The sequence below is a fragment of the Monodelphis domestica genome, chromosome X (assembly GCF_027887165.1).
Source record: "Monodelphis domestica isolate mMonDom1 chromosome X, mMonDom1.pri, whole genome shotgun sequence".
NCBI lineage: Eukaryota > Metazoa > Chordata > Mammalia > Didelphimorphia > Didelphidae > Monodelphis > Monodelphis domestica.
This window is the reverse complement of record NC_077235.1, coordinates 25,516,422-25,535,508: the sequence shown is the minus strand read 5'-3', so window position 1 is coordinate 25,535,508 and position 19,087 is coordinate 25,516,422. Positions and strand designations below refer to the sequence as shown.

General features: G+C 37.9%; 1 protein-coding gene across 11 annotated transcripts in view; it reads left to right on the top strand.

Annotated features, from left to right (window-relative positions):
• Positions 1-19,087, top strand: part of LOC103106019 (connector enhancer of kinase suppressor of ras 2-like) — a 526,863-nt gene that overhangs the window by 358,723 nt on the left and 149,053 nt on the right. For 6 of the 11 annotated variants that reach the window (XM_056808954.1, XM_056808961.1, XM_056808955.1 and 3 more), the window contains 2 exons: positions 11,693-11,779; positions 15,836-16,083. In XM_056808954.1, the coding sequence (XP_056664932.1) occupies positions 11,693-11,779; positions 15,836-16,083 (335 nt within the window). The remainder of the gene's footprint in view (positions 1-11,692; positions 11,780-15,835; positions 16,084-19,087) is intronic. The other 5 variants (XM_056808958.1, XM_056808963.1, XM_056808959.1 and 2 more) reach the window with 1 other exon arrangement.

Sequence of the window (19,087 nt, the reverse complement as noted above, 5' to 3'; positions counted from 1 at the left end):
ACTTTTGTGACTTCTAATCAGTAACTCATAATATTTCTCCATGCCATGCTACTGAATAATTACCAACATTTCCATAGCAAATAAAGACTGCAAAATACTTCACATATATTATTCCATTCGCACTAATTTTTTTCTTTTTTTCTTTATTTTTTCTTTTTTTCTCTTTTAATTTTTATTTGGTCATTTCCAAACACTATTTATTGGAAACAAAGATCATTTTCTTTTCTTCCCTCCCCCTTCCCACCACCTCTCCCATAGCCCACGCGCGATTCCATTGGGTATCACATGTGTTCTTGATTCAAACCCATTTCCATGTTGTTGGTATTTGCATTAGAGTGTTCATTTAGAGTCTCTCCTCAGTCATATCCCTTCCACCCCTGTATTCAAGCAGTTGCTTTTCATCGGTGTTTTTACTCCCACAGTTTATCTTCTGCTTGTGGATAGTGATTTTTAGATCCCTGCAGATTGTTCAGGAACATTACACCGCCACTAATGGAGAAGTCCATTACGTTCGATTATACCACAGTGTATTAGTCTCTGTGTACAATGTTTTCCTGGTTCTGCTCCTTTCGCTCTGCATCACTTCATGGAGGTTGTTCCAGTCCCCATGGAATTCCTCCACTTTATTATTCCTTTTAGCACAATAGTATTCCATCACCAACAGATACCACAATTTGTTCAGCCATCCCCCAATGGAAGGGCATCCCCTCATTTTCCAATTTTTGGCCACCACAAAGAGCACAGCTATGAATATTCTTGTACAAGTCTTTTTCCTTATTATCTCTTTGGGCTACAAGCCCAGCAGTGCTATGGCTGGATCAAAAGACAGACAGTCTTTTGTCGCCCTTTGGGCATAGTTCCAAATTGCCCTCCAGAATGGTTGGATCAATTCACAACTCCACCAGCAATGCATTAGTGTCCCAACTTTGCCACATCCCCTCCAGCATTCATTACTTTCCTTTGCTGTCATGTTAGCCAATCTGCTAGGTGTGAGGTGATACCTCAGAGTTGTTTTGATTTGCATCTCTCTGATTATAAGAGATGTGGAGCACTTCTTCATGTGCTTGTTAATAGTTTCGATTTCTTTGGCTGAGAACTGCCTGTTCATGTCCCTTGCCCATTTATCAATTGGAGAATGATTCGCACTAATTTTGAATATTTTATATAAATTTTATTTCTCTTACCCTGCAACTAGTTTAGTGTTCTTCAACATGAAATAGTGAAGAACTGAATGTCGAAATGAATTCATCCTTGCATTACCCTGAATTTTAGAGGCTAAAATTGTAGGAAAATGAACATTTCCCATCAGCAATGATTTTATTTGACATGCATCCATTGGCACTAAGAGCATTGAAAAGGATCACATCCTTTAAAGAAAACTCAGAGCATTCATTACGTTTGAGAAATAAGCTACAAAGCATGATAGCCCCTGGAGGCAGCTAGATGGTTCAGTGGATAGAGTGCTGGGCCCAAAGTCAGGAAGACCCAAGTTCAAATTCAGCCTCAGATAATAACTGGCTGTGTGACCCTAGGAAAGTCACTTAATGCCTGTTTGCCTTAATCCATTGGAGAAGGAAATGCTAACCACTTTGATATTTTTGCCAAGAAAACCCCATTGACAGTATTGGCATGCTATGTCCATGGAATCGTGAAGAGTCAGATACAACCTTGAGACTGAACAACAAAGGTCAATAAAAGCAATATAAGCCAAGAAAATTTGCTTGATCCCTGGCATACTCTGGCCTTCAGGGTCACTAAGAGCCCCATACAACAGGACACCAACTATGACAGCACCTAGTTTTTCCATCAGCCCCTTTTTGCTGTTCTTCAACACAGGATCCAAGCCCAGTAATTTTCCAGAGGCTTGTGCAGTCCTTGTCAGTGCCTTTCCAGGGAATAGCAACATAAAACCTAATTCTATGTGCAAACTCAGACATCTAAAGAATTTGGTAATTTTTTCTTACCCCCATAGGAAAAAAGGATACATATGCAAATCAGGTTTGTGGAAGAGCCTGAGGTGTCTCATAATTTCCCAAGGTAGATATGCAAACTAACCCCTAATAATGAACCTGGCTTACATAAGGAATAGGCAGAATAAAGGACAGTGATTTCAATGAATCCTTAGCTTCCTTGTAGGCCTAGCTCAGGGGCTGGAAGCCCATAACTGTTATTGCCCTCTTCCCTTCTTATCTATGTAAATATCATGTGGCCCTAGCAAAATAGGAGCTGCTCCAGATCAGGGATTCTGTGTGTGCTTGGGGTGTGTGTGTGTGTGTGTGTGTGTGTGTGTGTGTGTGTGTGTGCGCGCACTGCATTTTCAAACTTTTAATACCACTCTCCTAACATTGTGACTTGTCCATCGTATTTTCTTAAGAAATACTTGTTACATTGATTTGAATTAAAGCGCAAATTGTTTTAGAAGCAAAACAGCATTTCAGTATCCACTAAGTAACTTCTAATTTATTTAATGTGTCTTCAGTTTGTACTTCTACCTACAAATGCACCCACATATTTTCTCCTCTCACTACTGGATGTATTTTATCTGAGGGAATAAGACGTTCTTTGCAAAAAAATAGAGAAAAGCTTCAAATCTTTCTTACGGTTGAATTGTCATTTAAAAACTTCCTGTTTTTGACACAAATATTAGCTCAGAATTTCCTATGGGGGATTGGCCAGAATGAGATTTTTGATCCTAATCAAATCCCTCCCATAAGCAGTTGATTTTATTTAATACCTTGAAAATTAGAAGGTGGCAGGAGAAGATCAAATCCGTGATGTTTACCGTATTTGAGAAATCATAGCTTGGAAATGTATTTCTGACATCTAAGCAGTAGTGTGCCAAAGCATCTGATCAGAAGATGGTAGTTTTGTCATGTTTCGCCATATTTGAAATTGGATTCCAATCACAGTTTGGAATCATGGCTCCTTGTACCACACAGGATTGGAATATTTTTCAATTGGTTTGCTTGTTTATTATTTTTTTTACCAATGTGTATAGGAAGGTTAAACTTATTCACTCACTTGTATTTGATTTACATTTCATTAATTGAATCCTTTTTTGCTTTTTAATTCTAGCTCATTCTCAACATTTTGTGTAGAATCTTCCATAATATATCAGCATTTCATCTCACTTTTAAAAATTTTGCTATCCTTGGAACATATTTTCTTTATTATATAGAACTTAATTATGTAATTATTACTGTTTGCCTGACATGATTTCTCATCAGTTGTCTTTTCACCAGTTTTTAAAATTTAATTTGACCATTTTTCCCATTTATGAGTACTTTTTTTATTATGATGCTTGTGAAAACATTTCCTGGAAGTCTCCGCTCTCTTAAATAAAAACAAATCCCAAGGGGACTTTAGACAAGATGACTGAGTATAAATCCAGCTTTCCAACTAGAAAGTGCTAAGTAAAATTAAAGCCTAGTAAGTGGCAATAGGAAAGAAATGACTCCTTTCTCTCCCCTCCTCTCATAACTCCCTGCTCCCTTCTTTCCCATCCCCTCTGAACTCTGTGCCAGGCACTGTGCTAAGCACTGGAGTACAAAAACAAGCAGAAAAACAGCAGTTCCTGCCCTTAAAGAGTTTGTAATTTAAGGTGGGGGCAGGGGTAGAAGGGACAGCACACAAAAGTAGAGCTGAAAAATGAGGAAGGTGAGTGGGGGCGGAATTCAGAGCATAGGATAATGACATGAGGAATTATTCATTTTGAGCAGATTGAATTTAGACTGGGAACTAAAAGATGGTTCAACATTAGAAAAACATAATAAATTGCATTAAAAGCAAGTTATTAAAAATCACATGATTATAGTGATGGATGTGGAAAAAATCCTGGCAAAATAGAGCTTTCATTTATGTCATAGACACTAAAAAAAGTACAGGAATGAAAGGCGTTGACTTGAACAGGATCCAAAGTATTTCTCTAAAACAAGAGCTAGCATTATTTATAATAACAAACACTAGTAGTTTTTCCAGTAAGGTCAGAGGTAACATAAGACTGACAAATGCCTTCACTATTGTTTGACATAATTGTAGAAATGTCATCTGTGAGAATATTTCAAAGAGTTTATCAGTGAGAGAACCCATCTCTAGGTGAATAGAGGCAGCTAGGTAGTGTCATAGATAGAGCTCTGAGCCTGGAGGGAGGAAGATCCAAGTTCAAACAAACATGGCTTCAGAAGCTTACAAGCTGTGTGACCCTGGGCAAGTCACTTAAGTTCTGTCTTTCTGGGTCTCTTTCACAGTAAAATGGGGGATAATATAGTACCTACCTCCCAGGGTTATTGGGAGAAACAATGTTTTGCCTTGTTTCTGGTACATAGAATGCACTTTTAAAAATGCTTGTTCCCTTTCTGCCTACCGATAAGTTTTACAAAGTTGTCCAAGGCTCAAAGACTTGCTCATGGTCTCCCACACGAACTCCTAAGTGTCAGGGGTATGACTACATTATACCATGATGCCTGTTAGGCATAAAAAATAGAAACTGAGGGAATAAACATGGACAAAATGAAGGTGGAATTCTTTCTATTTGCATGCGTTTCTGTGTTTTTCTTGAGGAACCCAAGAGAAACTGTAAACAAGTTAATCAAGATAAAAAGCATCTCCAAAAGATAAAAAGAAATCTCCAAAAATCATCAACCTTTCTCTACATTTTTAAGAAAGCCCAGGAGAAAGGAAAGTAAATTCCACTGGACACAATACATTAAATATCTGGGAATTAACCTACCAAAACATACATAGGAGTATAACTACTAAATCATTTTTACAAAAATAAAAGAACTAAGTAAAGAGAAATTCAGACTAGGAGAAGACTTGGCAAAACTTGATAACTGGAGGACTGGTACCTAGAAAAGGGATTAGTAGGTGGAGGAAAAGCCAGCAGTGAAGAGTAGAAATTGCAAAAAGATAAATGTGAGACTGATCTAAAGAAAAATGTCCTAATAATTGGAGACAGGTTGCAAGATATTAGATATTAAACACTTGGTTTGTGCCAGGCACTGTACTCAGCCCTGGAGATACAAATACAAAGAAGCAAGCAAGATAGGCCCTTCCCACAAGAAGCTTACATTCTAATAGGGAAAGACAACTCCTAAAGGAGAGCTGGAAAGGGGAGAAGAAATTTTATTTAACACATGGAAACTTAGAGTGAAGATGATCAAAAAGTGTCATGGAGGCCTGGTTCTAGACAACACAAGGTAAAAGCTCATCCCTCTGACCTGGGGCAGAATCCATTGTTCTGTGGGAAGGAAGAGAAAAGAGACTGATGACTAGGGTATGGGCAGGCTGATAAAGAGAAGATTAGGCTGAAAACTCCACTGTGAGGTGACCCTCAAGCACAGTCCAAGGTGGGAGATAAGAACAGTGGCTGAAGTGTAGGTGGTTGGGTGAGAAGATGACTAGAAACAGTTAGAGGTATTGAAAAGGGCTTCCTTATGAAAGGTCTTAAAGTTAGAGGTCAGTAACCACTTGATGAGTATGTTGGAAAGGTACCTCTTTTTCAGTGTTGGACCAGATATCTATTAAGGTCTCTTTTAGTCCTCACCCAAGTCTCTCTTCTAAATTCCCAATGAACATCTCTGACTGCCCACAACTATTTCAAACAGCATGTCCAAAATATACTTTATAATCTTTCACCAAAATTAAGTTTTGATAACATCATATACTTTATAATATAATAAATTCCAAGTGAGCAAATGATTTAGATATAAAAAGTCACACCATAAAAAATTGGAGACAAATATAAAGTTTATCTTTTATAGTAGCAGATAGGAGAAGAATATGTGACCAGACAAGCATAGAAGACATTATCAAAAATAAAATAGACTATTTTGATTAAATGAAATGTAAAAGTATTCACCCATATAATGTCAGTGTATCTGGAATCACAAGGAAAGGTACAGATTAAGGGAAAAATGTATTTTTGTTAAATATTAGACAAAAGTCAGATATTTGATATCAGCAGGGAACTGACACAAATCTGTGAAATTAAGAGTCATTCCCTAGTGGACAAATGGTCAAAAGACAGGCATGATCAGTTTTCACAAGAAGAAATACAAATAATATGACCTGAAAAAATGATCAGTCACTAACAATTAGAGAAATGCAGAGGCAAAAAACCTGGAGGCATCAAACATCATCTTTTTGCTCAGAAAGTTACTGAAAAAAAAAAGAAAACTGGCTTTGAAGTGACCATGGGTCAACCAATATTCCAATTTATTCCTAATGCAGGTATGAGTTGCTGCCACCATTTTGAAGGCAGTTAGAATTATTTAAGCAAATGTACTAGGTTGTTCTTGCCCATTGGATCACTATATATAGTCCAAGAAATGTATTGACAGCAAGAAAAGATTTATGTAAATGAAAATATTAATAGCAGCCTTATTGGTGATAACTTAAAACTAAAAACAAAGTATTTGCTTAATGATTGGGGAATAGCTGAACAAATTAAAGTATATTAATGTCATGGAATATTACTGAGATATAAGGAATGATTCATATGAAGAATTCTCAGAAAAAAAAAATGAGAATACTTGTTTGAAGTGATACAATCAAAAGAGTTCATGGATGGAAGCACATCTTCTCCATTGCAGCGATGTCAATAAAGTTGGTGTGGAGAGACAACAGAACTCTGGTCAAATACCATAATAGCAGTTAACGTTAATGACACCACACCAAATTAAAGGGCACATTTCTCTTCTCTCTTGATAAGTGATATATATTTTGGAGAGAATTTACTTTTTAAGGTATGTCAGGGTAGGGAGTGCTCAGACTGACCAAAATTACAGAACCCTGAAGCATCAAAACTGAGGATAAAAATATTTGTATGTCCTACCTCACAAGTTTGTTGGGGTCAAAAAGAATTTTGAAAACCTTAAACATGAGAGAATTGGGAGTTATTGTAACTCTTTATTGCTTGACTGGTGAATTGGGTGTTTAACTCAACACGCCTATTTGCCTATTATGTGGATTGTGGGAGATAGAAAGACAATTAAGATTCAAGCTCTGTTCTAAGAGAACCTACAATCTACTGTGGGGGACAAGAATTGTCCCCCAATAACTCATCACATAGAGTGGACTGTCTTGAGGGATCTGAAGAAAGGTCTCTGGGCTGTGGCAGTCAGCTACAGCTAGGAAGAGTCAGGAAGAGCACTGGTTATATAAATGGATTTTTAGAAAGTTTTGTTTCATCTTGAAATGTATTATCAAGGCTGAACTAGTGAGATCAAAGAGTCACATGCTTTTACAAATCCTGGTCAACATACACGTTTTTTGAATGGAGGAATGAAGAGCTAAGCTACAACTTACAATCTCCCTTGTCCAGGATTACATTTTGCTTTCCCTCCTTTTAAGTGTCTGCTTTCCTGAAAGAATTACTTCCTAATATACAATTGACTCTTGTCTAACAGTTCTATTTGCTGGTCCAAGTTCCTGTTGTTATTATTTCCACCTCCCTATCCTTTGTCATGTTGATCCTGGTCCCCTACTTAGAATGCCCTTCTCCATCCTCTCCTACATATTCCTCAAAATCCAGCTTAAGTCCTATCACCTACATAAAGCTTTCTCTGACCACTTTAGTCCACAGTGGTGTATAACATACAATATATTACTGGTAGTTATTTTTATTCCATTGCATTATTTATATTAGTTCTGGCTCCTAAGCTGAGTGGGAAGTTCCTTGAGTCAAGGACCATAAATTCTATGCGTTTTCTATTTCTGCCCCACGTCACACCCTGTGCATCATTGCAGGTCATATATGGGCACAAAATAGGTAGGAGCTCAATACTCAAGACTTATTGATTGGTTGAATTATAACTTAGAATAGAAAACAAAGAACAAAATGATAATTATTCTTTTTAAGAAGTCACTGTCATTGCCACAATTTCAGAAGACTCAGCATAGCTATTTATTTCTTTGCCCATTGCCTTTAACCTGAAGTGCCTATTTACAGCTCTTGTTTCAGAACCTCTGAATTGTTTTGCAGACTAAAGAAGCTATTTATTTCTTCTATATGTACTGCCATTCCTCAAGGTCCTGTATAGTTAACTTAAAAATTAATGAATATGTCATTGTGTCAGTTGAAAAGAAAGATGAGGTAAAAAGTTTCATTAATATCAAGTTTCCTTTGTAATTCTCAAGAATCTTAAGTAGGAAATGTTGTTCTTGGGAAAATGAATAATGTCTGCTGCGTGTTCTTGCATGTCGGCCAGACCCTCAGGTCTGAAAATCTTGTTGTCCAATCCATTGGCTGATGCACAAATGCTGTCCATCAGAAGGAAAAACCATAAAAACCAACCAGAATTTCCCGCCCAAACCTTCTTACTACTGCTGCTCAGAGAAAGCTTTCCTGTGGCATGACACAATATGCCCTTTGTGCACATTAATGGCTTTCACTGGAAAATCATTACACAAAATTGGCAGTTGTGTTCTTTGGGTTTGTTTGTTTTTTCCAACCCATGTTCTGGCATTTATGAAATTTCTCTGCATTGATTGGCACAAACACATTCCAAAGCTCAGCAAGTGCTTGGACAAGAGGGAAATGGAGAAACAAACTAAGCTTCTCTGTCCTCTTTTCAAATCTAAAGAGCAATTCTTTACCTCCTGAATGAGAAAGGCTACTATTGAACAAAACCTAATCCATGAGTGAAGGTATTATTCCCATCTTACTGCAGTGTGCATTTTCACCCTTAAGAACTGCCATGTTGGATCAGAACTGCATGTCACTTAGCCCACAGTTCTGTTGCTATCAGCAACACCACAGCACCCCCACCAGAATTATTTTCCTTGACATTAACCTGAATAGTTAGATAGGTCCCAGACTCTCTTAAGCCTTTTATGATTTTTCTCCTTTTAATGTTTGTCTCAATTAGTTTGAAATCCATTTTATCTATCTATTTGTACCACTCCTTGGACTCACTTTTATTTGCCTTAGTTTGTCCTAGGTGTGTCTAGCTCAAGGTTCAAAGATTTTCTGCATTCTGGAAAACTTCAAATGGCTATACATCATAGTAGTAGGTGGCTTGTCTGCCTATAAAATATATATATAACACTGCCAGTCAAGACCAGTTAGAAATAAAACATCAGCTTTTACTTGAGGGAGTTTCATGGGAATTGTGGTGATTTCGTGGGGAATGGGGAAAGGAGATCACTGTGATATCAACTCATATCTCAATTCACAGTTATATATTCTTAGCTGGAGTCAAGGGAGAGTACTTTGTTTGTTGTTTGTTGGAATAAAGTGATCTTGATTCACCTCAATATTTGCCAATAATCTTAAAACAACCCTGGGTGAAATTTAGACTGTGTCTAGCTAGAATAAATAAATTTGTCTGTTTAGCCTGATCATACACACATGGAGCTGAAATATGAAAAAAGTAGTAATGCCAGAGATAAGGCTCAGACCCCTAGTCCTGTGACTCCAAGTCAAATGCTCTTTCCACTACTGTTACTTCATGTGGAAACTTGTGGATAGAGCCTGAATAGTCAATTTATTGGATGTTTCCAAAAATTTATTGAGATACTTACATTTTTCTACTTCTATCCAGATGGTTGCATCATAGAGTAACAGCTTCAGACCAATGAAGACTTTATCCTTGGGTAGTGATCTAATAACAATAAGTATTGGGTTGAAAAAGTCTTATTCCAAAACAGTCAAGTTGATATTTCATAGTTTCAGATCCAAGAAAATTATAAGAACTAAAATGGTATGGGGTATTACCTAAAGAAGCGATTGTGGAATTAATTATGGTCATTTCCACCATCTTAATTGGCAATTCTACAGATGGGAGAGGATGATATTGACTATTCTGTGGGGCCAATTGCATATACTCAGCTCTTAGCACAGTATCTGTCACATAGTAGGTGCTTAATAAATGCTTATTAACTGACCACCATGGATTTTCATACAGTTATATGATGATGTAACAATGAGTGTGATGTAATTGGTACATGATTTTTTGAGTGAATGTACTAATGATTAATGTGTAATATATTAATTGAATCCAAAAAATATCTGCTTGACTCCTACAGTGACATTTAGTTATGACTATGCTGTGACAGTGTGAGATTGTGCTCTATTAGGTTCTATTAGGTTCTATTGCTTGATGTGGCTTTTAAGTCAGAGCATCTTGCTTCAGATTCCAGCTCTGCTACTTTTACTACCCACAAGACCTTGGGCCAGTCAATTTGTGTCCTCTGCCTTCAGTTTCTTCTGTGCTAAAACGAGTGAATTAGACCAGATGAGCTCTGAAATCTCTTACCTCTTGAGCTCAATGATCCTGTGACCTGCCCAGGTTCACACAGATAGCAAGTGCTGGAAGTGAGACTTGAATCCAGCTCATCTGACTTTTAAGGCAAATCCTTTGAGACAGCTGTCATTTGGTTACAGTGGGTTCAAATGTTAATAACTCACAAAGGCAGACATGTGGAGGCAAAGTAATGGAAAAATATATAGGAGGAAATAAAATTCAAGACTAAGAAAATGGATCATAAATCTAAATGACTATTGTTCTAATTGTTCCTCTTTAAACTGATTATTTCAGTCACAAAAGAACTAATAGAATAAAAGAAAGTGACTAATGGAATTCCCATATGTACTGAGCAAGTGATGACAAATGGATAAATTCTCCCTTTAAAAATATTTTACCATTCACTATTTTCTTTTGTTTATCAAGTGAAGACTATTAGTCAGTAAAATGTTTAATCAATTAGTGAAAAACCAAATGAGCCTGTCAGTGTAGTCACTGAGCATATAATTTGTTTCTCATAATTATCACTAACAGTGAAGATTTGAATGGCTGAGTAAAGGAATTCTTGTAAGGTGTTAGGGTACTGTCAGCGTGGCTTATTCTGAAGGAATAAGGTAGCTGGGCAGATTCTAATTTTTTTTCTCCTAATAACTTGAGCCTTAAACAAATAGACTCCACACCTAGTCTTTGCTTGGCATTTGGAGAGCTTTTGGGATTTGGTGGTGTGTTTCTGACTGGGGTTGACTCACAATCTAGAGGGCTGTTTTATGTGCTTGGTGATGATAATGTGCATTGACAAGGTCAAAAAGATAATCCCCCGAAGTCAGGTTTACAATATTCCTGGCTTATTGATTGGGCCCCCAAAGCCACTGACAAGTCTATACATGGAAAGAAAGACGCAGAAGCTTCCTGTCCTATTGTGCTGCTCCTATTTGATTAATGGCTATCTTGAGTGAAAACTACCCAAAGTGCTATCATTTGGGGGCCTTTGTTTTGAAATCCCTGCTCTATCTTCTCTCCCTCCCCACTCTCCTTCCCAGGTTATTGCTGTTATCCAATTTCCTCTGTCCTAGCATTTAATTTACTAGGGCCAGTATTTGCTCTGATTTTTAGATAGAGCTATCTATGTTTCTGTAGCTAGCCTGTGACATTTTTAATATGGACCGAATGTATTGCTGATAAAACAAACTTCATATGTGTGTGTGTGTGTGTGTGTGTGTGTGTGTGTGTGTATTTATAATTTTAGCACCAGCTCTGTGGACCTTGGTTTGGAGCCAAGGCATTATGATTTGGGAAAACATCAGTATTAATAATAGATGTATGCAAATACAGAGACTACACTAATATTCTTTATGCAAGGAACGCGTAATGGATCTTTTCCCCTTCAGCAACCTTGCATTATTATGGAGTGAAAAAATAATTGGTTCTTCTTGGACTGTTTCCAGGTGAACCAAGGCCTGTTTCCATGCCCCCCGAATACGGCTGGGTGAGGGATCCCAGAGAACATGGGATACACAGACGAAGTGGCAGAGGTGAGTTAGCCAGCTCTCTTCAAACTGTAAAAAGGTTCTGTGTCCCTGGAATAGTAAAACTCACTCACATCTAAAACTGTCAGAATTACAGATGGGAAAATTCAAGAATAGGAAATTTTTTTTCTTAGTGTTCTAAGCCTACCTCTACCCCCAGATGCCTTTCTCTGAGGCATCAGCTCTGGCCTTAGTGCATGCTACTATCCATTCCTCCCTCTCTCCACTCCAACAAACACCCATGGATTTTCTGGGAGCCAACACATAAACATTAACCAAGAGGAAATGGAGGCTGAAAGGAGGTAAGGAAGGTGCTACATGATGCTTTCCACTCAATCAAAAACTCAGGATGGGATCCAAACTGGGTGGGAAATTGGCTGGCACCTCAGCTACCCAACCACGTTAGCTCTTCAAGTAGAGTCAGGCTACCTGGGACTGGATGACTCTTACACACTTCCCTGGTACTTTGGGCTGGCCACAAATCAGGGATCTGTCAGCAAAGAATAGGAAGGAAATTTTTAGTCCCACCACCCACCCACCAGTTATCTGATAATTAGCCTCAGAGGACTTAGATTTCTTTTGCTTATGAGATTTCCAACATTCAAGACATTTGCTTTTCCCACTTAAGCTTCTCTGTGTCACAATCTTTTCCTTTAATTATGAAAAATATTAAGTCCTCGATTATAGAATAAATCTGACCAGAGGGCTATGGTTTGCCCCCTGTGTAGCCAATAGAAGTGTCTGGAAAAGTCAATAAGATCCAAGTAAGATGAATTGGATGTATATCTCCCCCAGGGCCTAGTTTCTTCTTAGGGTTTAGCCTTCCTTGGACATTTAGCACTTGACTGTGACACATTTACATACTATAGGCCTGAGACTTCCTTAAAGTGATAAGAATGAAACCTAAACTAAATGATGTAATTTATGTATAACCTTTAACAAGGTGAAAGCCTTGGTCACTAATGTTTTAATGAAATTCATTAGAAGAGCAATGACTGAAATCAGTGGAAAATGCCTAGATTTGTGTTTCTCATAGGTCATTCCTTTTGGGGGAAAAGCAATTGAAATCATTTGTCAGCAGTAATAACATTATTCTCCCTTGTCTCCAAACAATCCAGCACACAGATTCTAAAGTTATATCCCGAGAGCACAGGTCTGATCATGTCCCTCCCATGCTCAGTAAACTCCTGTGGTTCCCTTAGTACCACTCGGTGGATCAGTTCCAAATCCCTCTGTTTGACATTTAAAGCCTTTCACAGCCTGGCTCCAAACTACTTCTCAAAGAATATTAGTTGTTACTTTTCTTCACAAGCTGCCCTCCAGAAGTACTGGACTTGATGTTCCTCATACATGACATTGGATTTCCCATTGCCTGACTCTTTGCCCCAGTTGACCCCATCCCTAGAGTGAGCTCTCTCCTCATCTCTGCTTCTTCTTGAAGCTCGAGTTTTCTCCAGAGCTTAGCTCAAACATTATCTTCCAAATGAAGCCTTCCTAAGCTTTTTAACACCTAGTGCCATCCCATCCCCAGCTCCCCATCACCTTGTATTTCCTCTGCATAGGCACAGTCATACATGGCTATATGTATATACATGTGTCTAGATCTAGGCAGTTTCCTGGCTTAGAAAAAAAAAACTCTTTGAGAGCAGACACAGTTTCATTTTTGTCTTTGTGTCCCTAGCATATAGCACAGTTCCTTATACATAGCCATGGCAATACATGCTTGTTGCTTTACAAAGAAAGGCAAAAGAGTCCCTGCTCTTAAGGGCCTCATTCTAATGGGAAGGCAGTATTCAAACAACTTTATGTATGGTGGGTAGGACAAATTAAAGATAAGCTCAGAGGGGAGGTATGCAGATGAAAGAATGGCCATTGATAAGATCAGGACAGGCAGCAATTCTGGACCAGCATCTAGAAAGCCTCAACATTTTCAGCAGGACAGGTAGCAAAAGGATAACTGTATTTCGGTGGCAATGAAAGCTGAGGACATTGGCAACACATACTTCTTCCATCCAGAGGCACACTTCTTTATGAAAGGAAGGAGCCTGAATCAGTAGGATCACTGTTCTCTTTCATCTTTTCCCTGAAAAAAATTGTTGATTGGAATTTGTAAATCGAAGTTTTATGTTCAGTCTTATGAAGAGGGGCATTTGAAAAACTTGAATATAGCTCTACCACGTGTCCCAACCCAAACTGCCAGCAACTTGGATACCCATCCCTCCCAAAGATTTTGCTTTGGACTTTGCTCATTAATGTATTTTTGTAGTGCCACTCACTTTTTGGTCCAAGAAAGATACCAACTTCCTAATGTAAAGTCTCACTCCCCATAAGATGCCCTTCCTAGGACAAGAATCGTTTTTAGGGAGTGAGGCCCCAATAGAGCAATAGTTCCAAAATGGCAGTTTGATCTCATCAGCACAATTTGGCACCCAGAACACCTTCACTGCATATGCTACCTCTTAGTCTCCTTCCTCTCTGGCTGTTAACAGATATTGTAGTATCTCACTGCCACCTTGACCGTAGGAGAACCTGCCAAGTAGCTAGATTAAATCCTTTGCTTGCTGATATCATGTGACTAAAACAGAATAAATAAGAGTAGCCCTCTTTGAGCAGAGCATTTGATATGGGCCTTGGGAAATGATGGAAGTCAAAGACTCAGTATTAGCCTCTGTCATTATTTGATTCAGGGTGGGAATGACTAGTGTTGCTCCTGAGGGTCCCTTAGAAAGGATAACAAAACACCACACCTAGCTTTCATCCTTTCCACAAAATGAACTCCTTACTGCATACTTCAACTGTATTACAGAAGCTCCAAGTACCAAGTGATTTAGAACTGGACAGGACTTAATCCAGCTCCCTGCATTTTTCAAATTGGGAAACTGAGGATCTAAGCAATGCAGTGGCTTGCCCATAATGATAAACCCATGTCTATAGACTCCATGCCAATTGTTCCCTCTCCTCCCACACACATAAATTACATCCTTAGCAATAAGCCCAGTAGTAGAAGCAGGGAAGTAGAGGGCCAAGCTTTGGCTTAGCCTTCCCTACCTGCTGAGGTTCTCTTCCCCTGAGCTGGACTACAGTGTGTTTGGCAAGAATACATCAGGTAGTTTTCTTATTGGTGGTTCAGAGATTGGTCATTAGGTATTCAATGCATATTAATTCACACTGTTAATTGGCCTAGAAATAATGTACTAAGTGGTGAATTTAATGGAGATTTAAATAGTCACGTTGTTATGTGCCCCCCCCACGAAAATCTATTTCTATTAGCTTTTAATTGGAGACTGTTGACACCAGCCATCTTGGAATCATTCCCAAGTGTGATTTTATGGCTCAAGCAGGAGCCAGGAAGTTGTGTTAGGAACTTGCTGTTAAACCAAGTTATACTAATTTTCATTTCATTATCTGCCTTTTTCTCCATAGAGAGATTGTTAAATATTTCCTTTTACTGTAAAGTCTAAATACTTGGATTTTTCCAGAAGCATGACCAACTGAGCATAAAGTAGCTACATAAAGTGATTGCATTTTAAAAATTTGATACTAGTAAAGTACAAGAATTACTAAATTCCATACCCTTAAGTCAAGGCATTTTTCCACTTGTACATGGATATTTTTTTTAATCTGCAGACATTAAGCTCCAAGATACAGTAAATTGCTGGTGTTTCCAGAGGCAAAGAGATAAGGTAATGTGCTTCTGTAGCAATCATGCTGTACAAAACAACAGCTTTTTGCATTGGCCACATTATGCCAATGAATTCTGATTTAATAAGAGTTCTCTTCTGGAAAGTAAGAATTCTGGTTCAAAGGACTGTAAAAAGCTGAGATAATGGTTGTGTTTCATTTCTCATAAATCTTCGTAAATATATTCAATATGACAAGCACTTGAGCAGAAAACTGTGGGTTGTGGTCTCCATTTGAAATGTCATATAGCAACACTCACAAGAAGCTGTTGAAGGAAATGAGGCTTTTTGCTCGCAGAGAAGTATATTCAAGTGTAAGCATTAAAGTGAGACTTTTCATCCCTCAGCCTAATCATATATTCACATTCTTTTTTTCTTGTAGCCCCAGAAGCTGAGAGTTCAATGATGCAATACCTGGGTGATGACAGGATGTTGGCTTACCGAGGGGAACCTCCAAAGCACAAGGAAAAGAAGGATTCAAGCCGAAAGAATAAGAAAAAGAATAAACATGTAAGCAGCTCTAACTATCCTATCCACCCGTCTATGTTGTCTGATCCTCCATTGGTCTCCAGACATCCTGATGTCTTGAATTTTACTCTGCCTGAGGACTCTGCTATGGCAACGCCTCAGGTGAGTCCATGAGCAAATGCCCGAGGCTGCTTTGCCATTTTCTGTCCCTACTGGGTCACAGAACAAGTTCAGAAAATAAACTTGCTTTTCCTATTTGGAAATGCAGTCCAGAAAAAAGAAAGGAATTATCTTGTATTCCTTTTCTCTGGAGCCCATTCTTTATCCCCAACTGGCATGAGGTTTCACCTTGAAATTTTTCATTTCGAGAAAATAGTGGGCAAAAGAATGGGCATGAAGACATTATAGCCTATACCGCTGAACTCCATCAAGGACTGAGTGCCTCATATTGGCATAAACTTCCTGGTATCAAATGGAGTAAATGTACATTTCTTAGCCCTAAAATCCATTCCAACATCACTGTTCCTCACACATAAATGCATATACATGCACATGTAATGAATATGTGACAAATCTTAGAATGCCTACTCTGTACATATACAAATGATGTCCCTTTTCCTTCTTGTACAGTAAGACAAAATGAGTCCTCAAAATACTAAAGGTCAAGTAATTGATAAACAATCATCTCTCATAACCTAATTTCGGTTAAGGAGATTGTTCGAAATGATCTTGCTGTTTTGTTTGGAGTTATAACCTTCCAAGGTAGTAAATAGAATTGAAGTTAGTGGGAAGGGAAGGTATGACATTTACAACCGTACAATCTGAAATCTTGACTTCCCATGGCTTACAACTTATAGAGTTTGTCGGTTATTTCTCTTCAATAGTATCAAAATGCTCCAACAAGTGTGTTTCTTCTAGCACTCTGAATTGCATGCACAAGCTGAGATTGTTCAACATTTGATGAACTATTTTGATGGTACAAAGTAATATTCTTTCTGATGAAACTTTAGCAAAGTGTTACCTCTGAGACATAATTAAGTTGATATGCATTGAATTTAGCCTTGTTACACTTCATTAACCATGGTAAACAAAAGACATTTAATTTGGACTGTACCGCCGTCTCTCTGCATAAATATGCAACTTGAAATAATTACTTTGTTTTCCACTGGAACGTGTAATTGAATGTAACTGTACATTTAGAATGAGGCACAAATTCTCATAACCAAAGTGAAACTCTGAAATTGGTGCCTCTTTATCGCTTTTAGTTTAATAGAATGAATTTGTGATTTTCCCAAGGGACTATGCCCTCCCAGAAAAAGTCGTAATTACATATTATGGCTTTATGATTCCCTCTTTTGTAAACTGGGAATAATATTGGTCACTTCAAGTTAATAAAAATAATATAAGCTCTTACCTTAGGCTCTAATGAAAGTATCAATATTAAAATATTTCTTTCAAGTTCTTTTTATTTTACAAATGACCTTTTTGGAATTGTGAAAGCATTTTTAGAAATGCTCTATTTCATAGCTTTGATATTTGTAACTTAATAATATTATGACTATAGCAAATTGCAATTTATTAGCTAAAAAGAATGTAGCTCTTATGTCACATCTGTGAATTATAGTCTAGAACAATAACATATAAGATTTCTTTTTCTCAAGAGAGTATATAAAGCATTTATCACAACAATACATTATTTAGTTTTAAATAAAACAACTGCCCCAAGTAGATTGTTCTTCCCTTGGTAAGAAGTAATATCCATAATCAGATTTTCCAGTAAAGATTTCCCAGAAAATATATTCTTGCAAAATGGATTCTCAGTGGAGTAGCCAACCAGTTAACTACTTTGTCCCAAAATGCAACAACATTCCACCAGTTTAGCCATATCTCCATCATAGAAATGTATATAAACATTCATCGGTGATATCCTTTTCAAACAGATCTTTCCATCATTGTATAGAATGAGCTTGATTGATAAATGATTTCCTAAAAGGATTACTTGCTACACATCTCACTTTATAGTGATCATGGTTAGCTGGCTTAAGACATGCCTTTTGTCTATACTCTGATCCAAATCTCAAAGAGAATGTCTTGAAGATCCAATCTTCCCCTCTTTCAAACTTTTCTATTTCTACTGATGGTACCACCCTCTTTCCATTCTCCCAGGTTTGTAACCTTGGCATTATCCTTTACTCCAGTTGCCAAATCTTGCTATTTTCTTCTTTAGGTCTCTCACATCTGACCCTTCTCTCTACTCTCACAGCAACCACCTTAGTTCAGACCAGATCACCTCTCACCAAGATTATTGCCACAGCTTTTTAGTTTCCTTAACTCAAAAATAAACCCCACTCCAGTTCATCCTATGTTCTACTTCCTAGAAGAATTTCTTTAATTCTAAATCTGACCATGTCAGCCCCCTACTCAGTCGACCCCAATAGCTTCCTTTGGCTTCTAGGATAAAATAAAAACTCCCTTGTTTTGCTTTTACAGTCCTACCTAGTCCAATGTATCTTTCCAGCCTCATTGGACATTATTCCCTTTCTTTCACCTTGTGATCCAGACAAATTAGATTTCTCTCTATTTCTCATACACAATTGTTTATCTCTAGGCCTTTCCATTGGCCACCCACCAGGCTTGGAATGCGCTTGCCCCTCACTACTACCTCTTTCCCTTTAAGACGAAGCTTAAGCACATAAAGCCATTCCTAATTCCCCCAAATACTAGTGCCCCTCCCTTCCAAGTTGCTTCCTATTTACTTGCTTTATATTTGTATTTTTTATATTTATGTATATGTATATTTTAAAATTTGGGCTTATTGTCACCTCCAGTAATATGTAAACTCCTCGTGAGTAGGGATTGCTTCATCCTTTCGTACTTATATCCCCAGCACCCAGCACAATGCCTGACATATAGTAGGTAAAAAATCAGTATTTATTGATTGGTTGATTTATGCCCAGCCTCCAAAACAAAAACAAAAGCCTAAAAGAATAGAGCTGTCAACTTCAAAGAAACAAGAGACCTACCAACCAAGAGTGGGCCAGGCAGCAAGCTAAAAAGCATCCTTCCAGAGTTAATCAAGGAAGGGTTCCAAGCAATTTTCTCAAATATATGCAAAGCCACTACTTTCTCTGAGGTAATACTTAGGTAATGTGCCTCTGAAGGTATA